The sequence below is a fragment of the Strix aluco genome, chromosome 4 (assembly GCF_031877795.1).
Source record: "Strix aluco isolate bStrAlu1 chromosome 4, bStrAlu1.hap1, whole genome shotgun sequence".
In the NCBI taxonomy this organism is placed as follows: Eukaryota; Metazoa; Chordata; class Aves; order Strigiformes; family Strigidae; genus Strix; species Strix aluco.
This window is the reverse complement of record NC_133934.1, coordinates 351003-366704: the sequence shown is the minus strand read 5'-3', so window position 1 is coordinate 366704 and position 15702 is coordinate 351003. Positions and strand designations below refer to the sequence as shown.

Genomic DNA, 15702 nt, shown 5'->3' with positions numbered 1-15702 from the left:
AACCCACCTTGCAGATGAGCCGCGGGATGAGCAGCAGCACCAGGACACAGTCGTGGTCCCCGCCGTGCCGCAGGAAGCTGTCGGGCATGAAGGAGGTGAGGAGGGAGACGTGGCGGTTGGCCTGTTGCACCTCCATCTGCCGCAGCTCCATCTCGATGGCCTGTGGGACACAGCACATGCTCAGGGCTGCCCTGGCCCCTCCCCAGCCCTGGCAGTATTTTAACAAGCTCCTGTGCTCTCAGGACACAGCTCCAGCCTCGCTCCCCGGCTGTCACAGCAGAGATTTCTCATTAGGACCAACCACAGAATCCCAGAATCATGGAGGTTGGAAAAGCCCTTGAAGCTCCTCCAGCCCAACCATGAACCTCACCCTGACCGTTCCCAACTCCACCAGATCCCTCAGCGCTGGGTCAGCCCGACTCTTCAACCCCTCCAGGGATGGGGACTCCCCCCCTGCCCTGGGCAGCCCATTCCAACGCCCAACAACCCCTTCTGCAAAGAAATCCTTCCTAAGAGCCAGTCTGACCCTGCCCTGGCGCAGCTTGAGGCCATTCCCTCTTGGCCTGCCGCTGGTTCCTTGGCTCAAGAGACTCATCCCCCCTCTCTGCACCCTCCTTTCAGGGAGTTGCAGAGGGCCATGAGGTCTCCCCTCAGCCTCCTCTTCTCCACACTAAACCCCCCCAGTTCCCTCAGCCGCTCCCCATCACACCTGTGCTCCAGACCCTGCACCAGCTCCGTTGCCCTTCTCTGGACACGCTCGAGCCATTCAATGGCCTTTTTGGGGTGAGGGGCCCAAAACTGAACACAGTAATTGAGGAGTGGCCTCACCAACTGGTGCCCTGTGGAGGTGCCCAGGATTGGGCTGGAGCTCCAGCCTAACCACAGCCCAGGTCACCCCCAGATCTGTGCTCACAAGCGTTGCTGCTTCCCAGCCACCGCTCACAGCATGATAAAAACACTGTCAGCTCTGAGCACACTCTTTCACAAGCAACCATCCCTTTCTGCACAGCAGTATTTGAACTTTAGGGGACAGAAACACTCCGAGGGCTGCCTCAGCCCGTTTCCCCGGCAGACACGAGCGCCGCAGGCCAGGAACACCCACCCCAAGCCTGGCACCCACCCGCCGGCACCGCGAGCCCCATGCATGGGGCCAAGCACACCCCGATTGGTGCGCAGGCCCAGCGTGCAGCTCTCCTGCTGCCCCCACCTTGGCGTGGGCTTTCGTCTCCGCAAACTTAATCTTGAAGTCAAACATCTCAGGAGGAGGCTGCTGCTGCTTCTCGGCGGATGCTTCTTGCTGACTCATGAGCTCTCGGTTCACATCCTGAGCACAGAGAGAAGCTGCGATGGGACACGTGGGGAACCAGCAGAGGGTCACAGGAGGCAGAAGGATGGGCAGAGGGTCACAGGAGGCAGAAAGATGGGCAGGGGGTCACGGGAGGCAGAAGGATGGGCAGGGGGTCACAGGAGGCAGAAGGATGGGCAGGGGGTCACAGGAGGCAGAAGGATGGGCAGGGGGTCACAGGAGGCAGAAGGATGGGCAGGGGGTCACAGGAGGCAGAAGGACGGGCAGGGAGTCACGGGAGGCAGAAGGACGGGCAGGGGGTCACAGGAGGCAGAAGGACGGGCAGGGGGTCACAGGAGGCAGAAGGACGGGCAGGGGGTCACAGGAGGCACACCTGGAGATGTGCTGTCAGCTCTCTGTATTTTTTGATGGTCTGTTGGTAGTCGGCCACGGTCTCCTGCGCCGCCTCCACGCGCTTCTCCGCCTCGCGGACCCGCGCCGTCGCCATGTCCAGCTGCTCCCGTAACTCCAGCTCCGTCTCGCGGGCATTTTCCTGCAGCTCGTCGTTCATCTCGTTCATGGCTTCCTGCAAGGAGGAGGCAGCGCGGGACGCGGTTACGCCACGGGCAGCCAGCGAGGGCAGAGGGGCACCCCAGGCTGCGAGGGGACACGAGGGTGTGGCGCTCGGGATGACACCTGCAGAGGGGTTCCCCAGCGCCCCCGGCCCCGCCGCCAGGCAGCTCCCAGTGCCTTGGGCAGCCCCGGTGCCGGGCCGTCGGCCGCAGCAGCCCCCGCATCGGTGCAGCCACGCTGTGGGTGGGCAGGAAGCGGCGCAAACCCTCCGGTCCCGGCCCTTACCCCGGAGTCACCTGACTTACCAGGTCCCCAACAGTCTCACGCAGCTCCCGGACCTTCTCCTCCAGGTCCAGGTTTCTCTCCGTCAGAGTCTCCACCATCTCTTCAGCGCCCAGAGCAGCGTCCACCTGCAAGCGCAGGTGTCAGAGCCCGGCCTGGCGCTGGAGGCGCCGCAGCGAGCGGCTCACGGGGCCTTTTACGCCACCGCGGGATGGCTCTGCCTGGCGAGGGGATGTGGCTGGTGAACCCACCTCCCCGGCCATTTGCCAGATGGAGCATAAGGCCCCTCCTGACAGCAGAGAGCAGCATCCGCGGGAGAAAAACGAACCAGGAGCGCCGGGGACCCAGAATTATTCGTCCCTGCAGCAGCACCGCCGAGCGTGGCTCTCCGAGAGCAGCTAGCGGGCAGCGCTCTGTGCCAGGAGGTGGCCCAAGCTGGTCCCAACGGCAGCTGCTCAGTGCCCCAAACTGCCCCAAATGGCCCCAAACTCACCTGCTCCTTCAGTTCATCAACCGTTTTCTCTGCCTGCTTCACCTCCTCCTGAAGCTTCTCCCTCTGCTGACGCAGCGACTCCAGCTCTGTGTTTTTCTTCTCCATTTGCTTCTGAAGCTTCACGTGTTCCTGCTTCTCCGACGCGGACAAGTCCCGCATCCTTGGACAGAGCAACCCGCGCTGTCACCAGCCCAGCGGAGACCCGGACACCACGCGGGAGGAGCCAGCCCCTCCCCGGAGGCTGCTCGTAGTGGGCACCAGCAGCGCCAAGACCCCCTGCCCACACTGGGCGCCCACCCTGTCCTGCTGGGGGGGACATGGGCAGCGTCCCCAGGGAACAGCTCCTTAACTGCGAGGGGTGAGGGGAATCGGGGCCTGAGACGGCACCTTCCTTTGAAGGAAACGAGAGCGACGGGATGGGGAGAGCGGAAGAGAATGTAGGAAAACAGAGACAGGCAGAAGAGCTGTAAATGGGACAGGCTAAAGCACAGAAAGCAAGAACCCAGCGAGCAAAGAAAAATAAGTCATGTTCACAGGTCTTCCCAGCGTAGAAGAGAAGGTCAGCAGCAGAAAAAAGACAAAACACAAAGAGGGAAAGGCGCCTCGTCATGCCCCGAGACCGGAGCTTTGCCTCTGTGTGTTCTGAGGCCCCGGAGCCCAGCTCTGCCTGGGGAGTGTGAGCACTGGCAGCTCCTCTGCCCCAGAGCTCCATTACAGCTCCCACCCCAAACACTCGCTGCTTTGGGAGCCCCTGCAAGGCGCTGCCTTGTGTTTGCTATCAGGAGGGGGACGCCTCCACCTCCCCTATCTCTTCCTGGCCTATGGGCCAGGCTGTTCCCTGCACCAGAGGTGAGACTTTGCGCCCTGCACGTGCTGAGCCGCAGCGGTGCGGCACCCGGAGGGACCCACCTCTGAAGCAGCTCGTTTCCTCCCAACCTACACTGGTCTCCCGTGACAGGAGATTCTCCCCTCCTTGTCGCGCGCTGAAGCAGCAGTGGGGCTCCGGGACAAGCCGAGCCCAGCCAGCATTACGCTCTGGAGGAGCATCGGGATCCGCACTCCAGCACCAACCGCTGTCAGACCGCGGCTCTCACAGAAACGAACTTTGCCGGCAGCGTCCCAGCCCTGGGGGAGCACACGGGGTCTCCTACCTTACAAGAGCTTCCTTGAGTCTCGCGTTCTGCTCTTCCAGCTGTTTGACCTGGTAACTGGACGCTGCTCCATCCGAGCCTGCGGCGGGAGGGAAGCGTCACCACGTTGTGCGGGAAGAGCAGCGGCAAAAGGATGCGGCTCGCCGAGCGCCGCCACAGCTGGGTCATGCCAAGCCCCTCTCCTGCGCCCCAGCCCGGCACTGGCGGGTTGGGACATTTCCCCGACGCTGCCAAACTGGGCGGGCACAGACGAGGAGCCACGGAACCGACACTCAGGCTGTGCCCGCGCCAGAGCCGGGCAGAGTTACGGATCGCTGGGTACCCTGAGGGCTCTCAGCTCTCAACCCTCCCGGCCCTCGCAGCTCAGTGACAGCAAATTCAGATCAAAGATGTTGCTCCTCTCAGAAATTTCCACGTCTCCCCGCAGGCTGTTCCCACCTCTCCTGCGTTTTCGCAGTCCCTTGACACGTTTGCCTTCGCCACATCCCTCAGCCCACCCGAGCAGCCGCTGCTTCTACAGGTCTGACGTTGTTTTCAGGTGAGCCCCAACACTACAAGTGTGGAACAGCCGGCTCGCTCCCTGCTGTGTGTAATTTTTAAAGCTCACCTTGAATACCAAGAGCTGAAAGGCCCCAGGAGAACCAAAACAAGGGCAGGGCACTGGTTTGGAAGCTGCGCTCAGTGCGAAGCCGAAGAGGGGTTGGATCAATAAGCAACCAAAGCCGTTGTGTTGCCTCCCACATAAAGCCTGTCCCAGTCAAACACCTTTTGGGCTGGGACCCACCGTCCCAGGGAAGCATTAAAACTAAAGCCTGAGCTCCTCTAAGCCCAGGACAGGAACCCTTGTCTGCAGACTCCCAGGCACAGCAGCTCCATCTCTGCCCTCCCAGGGAGGCCGGGACCCAAGTGAAGCTGCAGCGGAGCTGCTGCCCGGCCCAGGTGTGAGGCCAGAGCTGCGCTGGCCAAGCGGGGCCCAGGAGGCAGCAGGAAGCTCCCGCGGCTGCAGGGGCAATCGCAGAGGCAAAGCCTCGGCCCCGCCGCAGCTGCCCCGCCGCAGCCAAACGTCCTCCCCAGCGAGGAGCTCCTGCACGCAGCGGGACCCAGGCTGAGACCACCCGAAAGCTGACCCCTTCCCACCTTTCTCTTCGATCTCGTGCTTGAGGATCTCCAGGTCCATCGTGAGATATTCCACCTTCTCTTTCAGGGAGTCCACCTCCTGCTGCAGGGACTCCGCTCGCTCTTCTGCCATCTCCTTGTCCAGAGTCGCCATTTCGATGGCGTCGGCGGTGTCTGCCATCTCCTCCATGTAGCGCTCCTTGGCTTCCAGGGCATCTTTGGCTTCCTGCGGCCAAGCACACGCGCGGGTGAGAAGACCCTGGAAGCCCCAGGCCAGCAATGGAGAGACCCCTCTCACAAACAACGAGCCTCGGACAATTCTGTCTCTCGGGGCTCTCCCAGAGGAGGATCAAGCCCAGTGAATTATCTGGTCTGAGAGGGGAAGGCCGGCGCCCCGGGGTGCCCAGCTCCCCCCTCTGGCTTCACACCTTCTCCCATCCACCGAAGAGCCCAGCAGAAAAACCCTCTGCAGGTGAGGAGAGACAGATGCGAAGACAGAAAACACCCAGGCTTGTACCGGAGCAGACAATCAAATAAATCACCGGGGAAACAAACCAAGAACCCACCCTGGAAAGTCGGGGCAGAGAAGCGAAAGGCCCTTTGCCAGCAGGTCCTGCCTTCTGCCTGGAACCTGTCCCCGGGGAGAAGGGGAAGAGGGAAATCCCCAACCTGCAGCAGATATTTCAGAAGACACCCCAAAGCGGGGCTGAGCAAGAGCCACAGGAGAAATGTTCCCATAAAGACTCATCAGCTCCAAAGCCCCGGGGCTTTCGTTGGCACTGACTCACCACAAGCCCTGCAGGGCCAGGCTCAAAGCTGTGAGTTTAGCTAAAGCGAGATGAGTTTTACCAAATTAAAGCCTACGTTAGACAGTCAGGATGGGGACAGGAAGCCACCAGGGAGAGGAATTGACCCCAGAGCCGGCCAGGAGCGACATGATGTATGTCCCCGGGGATCGGGATCCCAACCGCCTCTGAGCCACCTTCATGGGGGAAAGGGCTTTTCTGATGTTTAAACTGAATTTCCCACATTTCGGTTTGTGCCCCTTTCTTCTTTCATTCTCAGGGAGCACCACGGGGAAGAGTCTGGCTCCGTCTTCTTCACTCCCCCGTCAGGTATTTATACACATCGCTAAGAGCCCTCACCCCCCCCAGCCTTCCCCGATCCCCATCACCACAGGCTTGGCTCAGACGAGGCTCCAGAGGACTGGATCATCTAATCACTGCTTAAGAACAGCTCCCGAGATTCCCAAACAGACTCGATGCCAATTCTCAACTCAGTACAACAAAACAAAAGCTTATGTTAATGCTGTGTTTCAAACAAAACCCTGTTGGGATGTAACTGCTCTAAGAACACGCTGCCTGAGCGCTTTAGCACAACACAGAAGCAAGAGGCAGGACAAGCTGCTGCTTCACCAAAGAGCAAATAAAAAACCTTCCACCAAGCAGGTGTGGCAGTTCTAAAAATCGTTCAAGAATGATCAAGAAATTGTTCAGGCACTGGGCCGGCGGGAACGCTGAGGCTGCGGGTCAGCACAGGGAGAGGCGAAGAGATCCCGAGCTCCGGGGCTGGCTCGGAAACCTCAACACACGGCAACGCCCCAAAGCTGCCTGAGTCCACCGAGCTCTGGAGTCAGCTGCGAGATCTTCAGGAGTTTTATTTGAGCTTTTGAAGGTGGGGCTGGCAGTTTATGGGCAGGTTGGGGCACAGTGCCCCTCCCGCTGCGCTGGCAGAGCCGCGACAGTGGGTTGAACCGCGGAACCGCGGCTGCCGCCACGCTGGGGCCCGTCCTGCCAGCTGCCCGGCTCCCCACGGACACTCACCTTTTTGGCCTCCTTCAAACGTTTCTGGAGATCAGCCTGTTGTTCCTGCATTTTGCTCTTCCATTCTTGTACCTGCTCCAGCTGGATCTTGTACTTCTCGAGCTCTTTAAGCTTGGCTTTGTCTTCATTTCGCTTTATCTTCAGCGTCTCCAATTTCTCCTCCAGGTCCCTCACTTGAGAACGCAAATTTTCCTCCTCCTACAACATCAAACCAAGAATTACCGAAAGGAGCAGCCACATCCTTTGGGGAGAGCTGAGCTCAACCCACACAGGCCCTGACCCATGGGCTGGGTTGTCTTTGGGCAGCGTTACTGGGGCAGGTTTAGAAGAACCTGTAGGTAGAGTCCACCTGACATTTTAATCTGTTGATTTTCACTCCACATACGACGTGCGATAAACCCTCCTTGACACGCTGACAAAAACCTTTTGGCTGGCAAAAAGTCCTGAGCACCTTCACTGGGATTTAAATCCTTTAAAACCAAACCCAAACCAACCAAACCCCACCACTAACGCGCCCGAGCTCACCCTGCAGTACCCCTCCTCCCGAGCCAGGGCACACAAGAAACATGTTTTCACCAACAGAACCCGACCTTACAGACGGGCTCTGAGAAACGACGTGTGCGGCAGGACGACTCCCAGCAGCCGGGGGTTTAGTTACTCGTGCGCCATCCAGAAATGGGCCGACACACGCGCAGGGCGCACCCTGCGCTCCAGTGAGCTGCTCCCCTTCCCTCCTCCCCCAGCACCCCTCCACGAGCACGGCGGACGTCTGGGGGGGCTCCCCTGCGCTCCCCACCCGCGGGGCCAGTGCGTGTGGTAACCAGCCGTGTGTCAGAGCCGGGGCAGCTCTACAGGGGCAAGCGCGGGACGAGCCTAAAACCCAGGAATCCTCCTGCCTCCGCAGCCCAGAGCAGCTCGCCGGGGTGTCCTGAGACCTTCTCCAAGGCTTTTCCAGCCCGTTACCCACACAGAGGCGGCTGCCCAGGGCTATTCCTGCTGAATTCACCCCTCTGAACTCAGCCCCTCCTGCTCTAAGCACGTTTGGGCCGTGTTAGTTGGGCGTCAGCGTGAAACCAGCTTTAGCTGTAGTAAAAGAGGCAGCTTGAGGCGCATGCGAGCGCCAGCACGCCGCGGCGCGGGGGAGGCTGCAGTGACGGCGCTGCTGCATTACCTCGAGGCCAAACCCGGCGCGCGGGGAAGGGACACGGGCTCGAGATTCCCACCCAGACGCAAACGCAGCCCCCTCGGGGGTCGCATCCCGCCCTGGCACAAGGCTCTCGCGTTCCGAGGGGAAAGGCGCACCCGACTCGCCTTAAAACGGTGGCAAGGGGGGCCCCCGCGCTGCTAAAGGGCTGTACTGTAACGGGAGATCTGCAGGAAAGGCACAAAGCCTCGGGGGTATCACACCAGCAGGCACCAGCCGTTCTGGGGGGGCCCCCCGGGTGGAGGCACGACCCCCCAGCTCCCCGCTCCAGAGCTGACAGGGCCATTTCCACGTGTGCACTCGTCAAACCAGAGCCTTGGGCAGCGGTCACCCGGCCTTCGTGGAGATGCTGCCAGGCTGCTCTGGAGACAGAGGCCACCCTCCATTACGTCGGCCTGTCCGCAACACAAATCCCCCACCAAAAGCGTTTGCAGAAGCGGGGAGTGATGGAGGGTGGGAGAGGTGAGCCTGGGCTCTGCTCCCCACTCAGTTGTGCAGAGCGGATCAGGCTGCTCCGGGCCCGTCCAGCCAAGCTCCAGCTGTCCCCATGGACAAGGTCCCACAGCCCCTCCAGACCCACCCTCACCGTGGCAGCTCCTCCCTGGCACCACCCGAAAGTCCCGTGCTGCCACACGCGCCCATCACCCCATTCCCTGTCACCACACGCCTTGGAGGAGAGGGACAGCCCCGTGTCCACCCGTTTAAAGAAAACCCCAGTTCCACCCCAGGTCCCATCTGGTGTAAATTCTGTGTCGGTGCTGGGCAACAGACCCCCGGCTCCCCCCGGCACCCGGACGCCGCAGTCCCACTCCCCGCGCTTGCAGCCGCCACGAGAGCCTGTGCCAAGAGCAGGGCAGCTGCCCGAAGGCAGAGACCCCCCGCTCCGAGATGGCTCCGCGCTCTTCCCCAGCGCCCGCCCGAGCCCACAGCAGCGGCCGCGTAACCCCCCCGTGAGCCCCCGCCAGGGAAAACCCGTCCTGTACTTGCTGGTTCTCTCTCGGCCAGCCCAGCTCCCGTGAAGGCCGACAACAGCAGCAAGGACACCACCCCCCTCTTTTGGCAGTAGCACATGTGACCAAAGCTTAAAAATCACAAAGCTGCCTGACATTAAGGAACAGATTTTACAAAAAATCCCATGCGATGTCAAGCAGCACAGGAAAACCACACGGATGTCCCTCGCTCCTGCGCTGCTGCCTCGGCCCTGGCCATACAGGGGCCATCGAGCGAATGGTTTTGGCATCCGTTAGATAAACCCGTTCCCAGAGTCCTCGTGGGGAACTCGGGGGAGTGGGGACACCCCCCACACCAGGTAGTGGCTTTTCCAGCCTTTTCCTCAACACACAACCTCAGAACGAGCTCTCTGCCCTCTCACGTTATTAATTCATTGCCCTCATGCCCCAAATCTTTCACAAGCTCTGATTTTAACTAATTAATACAAAGCTGGGCGGAAGTAATGAAAAACTATTTTAAAGATCAAAAATGGGATAACCGTGCTGATACAATTACTAGAAACACCCCAGTTTGGGAAAGAGTGGACCCCTCTAAGTGGTTTTCTTATCTCAAGCGCATCCACGGCCAGTCCCTCCGCCCCAGTTCTCCCAGTTCTCGTCCAGCTCCTCCCCTGGATTTAAGGCAGCCAAGCTCCCCCCTTGCCAGCGGGTTCAAGCTCCGACTTGGAGCCTCGACGCCCCCAGCACGTTCCCCACCAACCCGCTCTGAGGCTGCCCATGTCCCGCGGGCACCCGGGACAGGACAACGTGCATCGGGAACTGAATGAAGCCGCGGCAGCCCCTCTTCAGAAATGTCCTTCCAGCTTCGGCAGGTCAGCCTCCGCGTGAGCCCCTGCCCGACCCCCCCACGCCGTCCCCGGTCGCCCGCCAGCTCTGCTCCTCCCACAGACCACGGGGCCTAAACCCCATGACGCCTCACAGCCTTGCACCCCCCGCCAGGACCCGGCAGAGCACATCTTGTCCCCTCTTCCTCCTCCTTCTCCTCCTCCTCCCCTCAGGACCTCCCACCCCAGGCCACAGCTTACCTTTGTGGGTGAGGGAACCGGGGGTGCCACCGGCGAGGTGAGGGAGGGCGTTGGAATCACCGGGGCCACCAGTGGTGTCTGAGCGGGGGTGCTGGGCTCGCTGCTGCTCATCTCCCCGCCGGAGGCCGAGGCCGAGCCCGAGGGCCCGGCCGTGCCGCTGGACGCTGCAGAATTGGGGGTCCGGGTGGGCTGCAAAACAACACGGTCGAGGGGAAAAAATCAGATGGGCGCGTTTCGAGGGCGACGACGCTTCCAGGACCGCTCCGTCTCCCTGACGCTTCACCACTGCTGAAACGAGCTCCGGTTTCCTTTCTCCAGGGCAGCCGCTGTCTCATGGAGTCGCAGTCCCCACGCAGCTGGAGCAGGGGGACAGCAGGGATGTCACTGGCAGAACAGCTCGTGCCCGCGCCCTCGCCGTCCCTGGACCCACAGCGTGCTGAGGCCCGGCACCACCGCAGGGCCTCCCCAGCAGTGTGAACGCTCTCATCTTACTCCAGGAGGAGTCTGGCTCGGCCAAAATCCACACATAGGCAGTTGCTGAAGGGAAAGGTCAAATTTCATTACGCCTCTGATGTAGCTAAAAAACCCAAATGGATCTCTTTCTGAGCACATGGGCCTGAGACAGGAGGAGCCCCTCTCCTCCCTCCTGCAGTATGAGGGGCAGTAAAGACGGCCTCTCCCCACACGCTGCATTCACTTCCTCGTGCTACCACAGCTCCCTGAGCTGCTGCTGCCGGTGCGGACGCACATCCTGGCCCTTCCCAGCAAGGCCAGCTCACCCCTGGGGACACGGGGACAGACCCCGCGTGTCGAGCGAGTGGCCAGAGGGGATGGGGCAGGGACTAACGAGGGACCTCGGTTGTGTCTGCAGAGGTTTTGGTGTTCCAGCTCTGGAGGATGAGACAGGAAAACCTCAAGGCACACCGAGATGGGAGCTGGGAAGGTTTTGCCCCTGCCCGTCCTCCACAGCTGGGAACACGACGGGACACAGCCGCTGCCAGGCGTTTGCCCCAGCCCGGCACTGCCGTGCCCACGCGCCACCGGGGACGCGCTGCGGCAGGCGCCCGGCTCCGCGCCCCGTCTGCAGCCACGCCCGCTGCGGGGACCAGGCACCGAATTTTAGGGGAACAGAAGGAGAAAATGGAAGAGTAGCAAGTTCACCAGAGACCAGTGAAAACCAGTGGAGCTTGGAGGAACCAGAGCAGCAGAGAGCTGCTTCACCAGTGGGGAACCCAGGTGCCCGGGGGAGGCCGATGGCTGAAGGAAAACCTCTGCTGCTCCTCACAGCCCTCTCCTGCTGCAGCACTCGCCTCTGTGGCTGTGTGAAGCAGTTTCCTGACTCTTTATTTCACTCCTTGGCTGGCTTTGTGGCTGCGGTTCGGCAGGCCGTGTGGCTCAGCCCGGGCTGGCCAGGTGCGTGCACGGACACGGCCGGGATGGGGCAGCACCCACTCCCCTCTGCGCCTGCCTGCTGACGCGGCAGCAGGACGGAGGAACCGGGCACTCGCGAGCCATGCGGCAGCCACACCTCCTGCCGACTCCTCGCTGATTTTAGGCAAATCTGAGCTCACTGGGCTGCGACAGGTAAGACGCCCCACGGATGGGCAGGCAGCTCAGCCTCCCCCTCCCAGGTGGGACCCCGGGTTCTCCCAGGGACGGTGCGAGCCCCAGCCTGGGAACAGTCTCCGTGGCACCGAGCCACACGTGCCACCTCCAAGAAACACACAAAACAAGGACGTTGTTCCCGTTCCTGCCCACGGGATGTACTGTCCTTCCAGAAAGGGCCAAAATGCAGCCTGGCATCTCCTAGAGCCCTCTGCCCAGCTACGGGACAGCCCTCGCTAACGGTTCCTGCTGGAAATCCATTCCCAGGAACCCCGGAAGGTGCGAGGTGCCAGAGGAAGCAGCCGACACGTCGCTGCGCCCGGCCGGGATCGGCTGCAACGGCTCGAGAGGGGCCCGCCGGCGGCTGCGCGACACGGGCAGCAGCTCTGGTCTCAACGCGCGTGTGCAGGGTGTCTTCAGCTCCATCTAACTCCCGCCCAGGGTCGATGTGAGGCCGAAGGAGCAGGAGGAGGTCACACAGGACATCCACTCCCGGCTCCTCTCCAGCACAAGGACACTGTTCAAACCGCGGGCGATGGCACCGGGGGCACCGAGAGCTCTCCAGGACTCGCCCTGCTAAAGGGTAAACTCACAGCTGGGATTGGAAATTGGCTTCAAAGCCACACCAGCAGGTAAAAGCTGCTTCCCTCGAGCTCGCTCCTCTGCCTCCCTGCAAAAGCATCACACGCACTCACAGTAAAACCCTTGCTGCGTCCCAGGTGTCTGGGGGAAGACGTTTCAGGGGAAATTTTAACCTCCTCCCGCTGTGTTCATACACTTCCGTCACACGTTCTTCCCCCCATGAGGTCCTACCTCAGCCCAGGCTCTGGCCCTGCAGTGCCAAAATGACAGTTAACAGGATATTTTTTTGGAGGGGAAAGCGAGATGCCTGGCAGTCGGGATCCCAGCTGCCCAGGGACGGAATGAATCCGTCACTGCCCTGGTTTGAGTCTGTTGTACACATCATAAAGCCCTCCCTGCACTGTACCCCTTCACAGAGGGGAAAAAAAAATTTACCATTTACAACCTATAACTTGGCTATTAGAGTTTTTCAAGGCTCCCTTGCCTGTTCTCCTCTAGCCATGTGTCCTCTTGTCCTGCTGCCTGGGACAGACCCTGCCCAAATGCAGAATCCAGGCTGACACCACCCAGCTCTCAGCCCCAAGACACCCTCGAGGCCCCGCTGAAAATCTGCCCCCTGGCCGCCCGGAGACGGCAGCCACCGAGAAGGAAGGAGTAACATGAACAGGGCCACTGAGCAGCATGCTCTGCTAGCCAGGCCGGGCATCACTACCCCGCTCCATGCCCCGCTCTGGCTCAGAGCACGAAGCTTTTCCACGGACATTTTGCCTGGACAGGCCGTCCCCAGCAATTCAGATGGGCTCCAGAGGAGCAGGAGGCTCCTGAGAGCTCCTCCGCGAGATGGAAGGGCAAGAGATGAGGCAGGTTGGGGTTCCCAGGAGGGCAGAGGGGGTGCTCAGAGCCTCACCTTGGGCCGCCGGACGGTGGTCTGGAGGGCACCGGGAGCGGAAGGCAGAGGAGGAGAGACACTCACACAGGGACAGACAGGAGCAGAGGGACAGACCGCAGCAGCGCAGCAGCAGATGCAGCAGAGAACAAGGGAAAGGAAACAAAAAGACATGACGGCAATTAGTGTGCGCGGTGGCATCAGGTGGAGGAGCTCGTCAACCCGCGCTCCCCGGGCGGAACCCTGCTCGCAGCGCTCCACCGGGAAGGCGGAGACGGAGCCCGGCGGCAGCTCAGACCGGAGACCACTCGCCTGCCGAGCTCCAGCCCTGCTGTTCCCCTCGGCAGGAGCCTGGCAGACACCCCCAGGGCAGACGCCCCTTTTATTTCTGAGAGATCTTGAGCTTCGAAGGCAAAATCTGGGCTGCCCTGGGTCAGGCTGGGAGCCACTGCAGCCTAAGGCAGAGCCGCCCGACAAGGAGCGGGTTTAACTCGGCACACCCTCCCGAGAGGTTGCTCCCGTGTGAGGTTGAGGGGGGGTTATTTTAAAAAAAAAATCTTTTTTCCCTTCCTCTTGGCCCTTTGGTTTTCTGAGGCGCCCAGAGCATCACCAAACCAGCTGCCACAGACATGCTGCAGCCCCCAGGCTCTTATTTCCCTTTAGTCATAAAACTCACAGGGACAACATGGAGCTTCTTCCCAAACACTCCCATATTTTCATTTCTGGAAATAAATGCACCCACTGATTTCAAGGCAGGACCCTCCACCCACCCCCCCACCCCTCCGGAATCCACCCACCGTTTGCACGTGCAGCGTCACAGTAACGCAGCAGTCACCGAGCGGGTGCTCTCACGTCCGAGGTGGGGAGGCTGCGCCGCCCCTCTCCGCACCCCTTTGCTGTGCTCTTATACATCAGAACAAATATTTTTCCCCTTAACAAACACCCCAACCATAACCGATACATCAGGTAACAGTGGGGCTGGCAGCCCTCGGAGCTGGACGGGCAGCGCTCAAGCTTTTCACATTCTGCTTCATTTTTCATTCTATTACCTAATGCACAGCTCCATGTAACCCAAGAATGGAAAAGATCGATCAAAACACTGCCATGTGACCCCACCCGGGGACGCTGCCGCGGGCGAGACTTGGTCGTAGCCCTCAGCGAGCGCTCAGCCCGGGACCCAGCGCCGGGCCCAGCAGCGCACCCCCCTCCGCACCTTCTCTCGGATACTCGGAACCAACGCTCGTATTCCCACCCAAGGCCTCGACAAACGAGCTGAGAGACCTTAGAGCTACTTATCTTTTTTAAATATAGATTAGAACTGGATGTGTTATCACTTCTAAATAGCCGATTACCTATTGCATTACTTAGGCTAAATCCTATTTTTTCTCACTTCCAGTCTTTTCTAAAAGGCTGCACTCAACAGGAGGCTCATTTCAATACCGAGGGAAGATACCCATCTTCCAGAACGTCTTCTGCTTGGCAAAATTTGCCAGGAAAACATAATGACAACAGCTTAAAACCCTCAGATAAATACAGGGCTGCTTTAGGAGCAGTGGTATAAGCTCCTCAGGAGCACTCCAGCCTCTTCCAAAAGTCCTACTCAGGACAGATTACACTGAATGGCACCAAAAATTTGAAAAAAACCCCCTCCCTCAGGGACTCTGCAAACCATGCACGGGAGATGCTCCCCCTCCTCGCCAAGCACACGGCTCCACTGCTGTGGTGGGGGGGGCACCCCGGGAGAGCCCCCACCGCTGGACACGGGGCTCCCCGCCGTCCTGCTGCACCGAAGGCGTCCCGGTGCGGGGCAGAGGCCGGCGGCCGAGGGCCAGGGCGTTTCACCCCGGCAGCCAAGTCTCTGCGCTCAGGGTAGAGCTGGGGGCTGCGGCGGGGTGGGCAGCCGCCGAGCATCTTCCCCGACTCAAACCACACCAGACCCTTCAAAAAGGGACCTTCTCTAAAAGTCAGCCACGCCGAACCACGGAGATCAATTCCGCCTTCGTGCCTCCTCCGCTGTGAGGCCATCTTGGTCCCCCTCCACGTGAAGACTTATAAAAAGCTGAAGCGTTGGCTCCGACTTCCCTGGGCGAGCTGCTCCTTGGCGCAGGTGGTCGGGAAATGCTCTGCTGCTCTCTGGCACGGCCGGAGGGGGCCAGGGCTCCCTGCCGTGCCTCCATCCCTCCATCCCTCCATCCCTCCATCCCTCCATCCATCCCTCCCTCCCTCCGGCGCTCGCCGATTCGCCTGCTCTGCTCTGCCAAGGGCAGGAAGGCAGCTGGACCAGGAAGTCGACTTCTCCCCACTCCAGCTGCAAGGGCCTGGCCTCCAGCGGGCGAGGAGATGGCGTGCGGCAGCTGGACTCCACTGAGAAAGCTCCTCAGGGCTGCGGGAGCACCCAGGAGCCCTGCTCGTGGGCCGGGAGCAACCGCTCAGACTTCTGCCAGGCTCCAGATCACGCAGCAGCTCAACGCAAAAACTTTGGGCCCTCCTGGATCGCGGGCGGCTCTGCACCACCCAGCTGTGGCGATTAATATTTCATCTGGCGGTTCTGAACTCTGCTGCGTAATGTTGCTGCATAAATATTTGATGACATTACACAACCTTTGTTCCCTTGGCAGGGCCTGCACTCAGGAGCGAGGAGAGCAGCTGGGGCTCCGAACAGACGCA

The 15702-nt window shown here is 60.7% G+C and overlaps 1 protein-coding gene across 8 annotated transcripts in view; it reads right to left on the bottom strand.

Moving 5' to 3' along the window:
- DCTN1 (dynactin subunit 1) overlaps positions 1-15702 on the bottom strand; it is a 72003-nt gene that overhangs the window by 10740 nt on the left and 45561 nt on the right. For 6 of the 8 annotated variants that reach the window (XM_074821673.1, XM_074821674.1, XM_074821670.1 and 3 more), the window contains 10 exons: positions 13057-13077; positions 9963-10151; positions 6724-6921; positions 4922-5126; positions 3785-3863; positions 2634-2793; positions 2164-2268; positions 1680-1871; positions 1208-1324; positions 8-160 (listed from right to left, as the gene is read on the bottom strand). In XM_074821673.1, the coding sequence (XP_074677774.1) occupies positions 8-160; positions 1208-1324; positions 1680-1871; positions 2164-2268; positions 2634-2793; positions 3785-3863; positions 4922-5126; positions 6724-6921; positions 9963-10151; positions 13057-13077 (1419 nt within the window). The remainder of the gene's footprint in view (positions 1-7; positions 161-1207; positions 1325-1679; positions 1872-2163; positions 2269-2633; positions 2794-3784; positions 3864-4921; positions 5127-6723; positions 6922-9962; positions 10152-13056; positions 13078-15702) is intronic. The other 2 variants (XM_074821677.1, XM_074821678.1) reach the window with 1 other exon arrangement.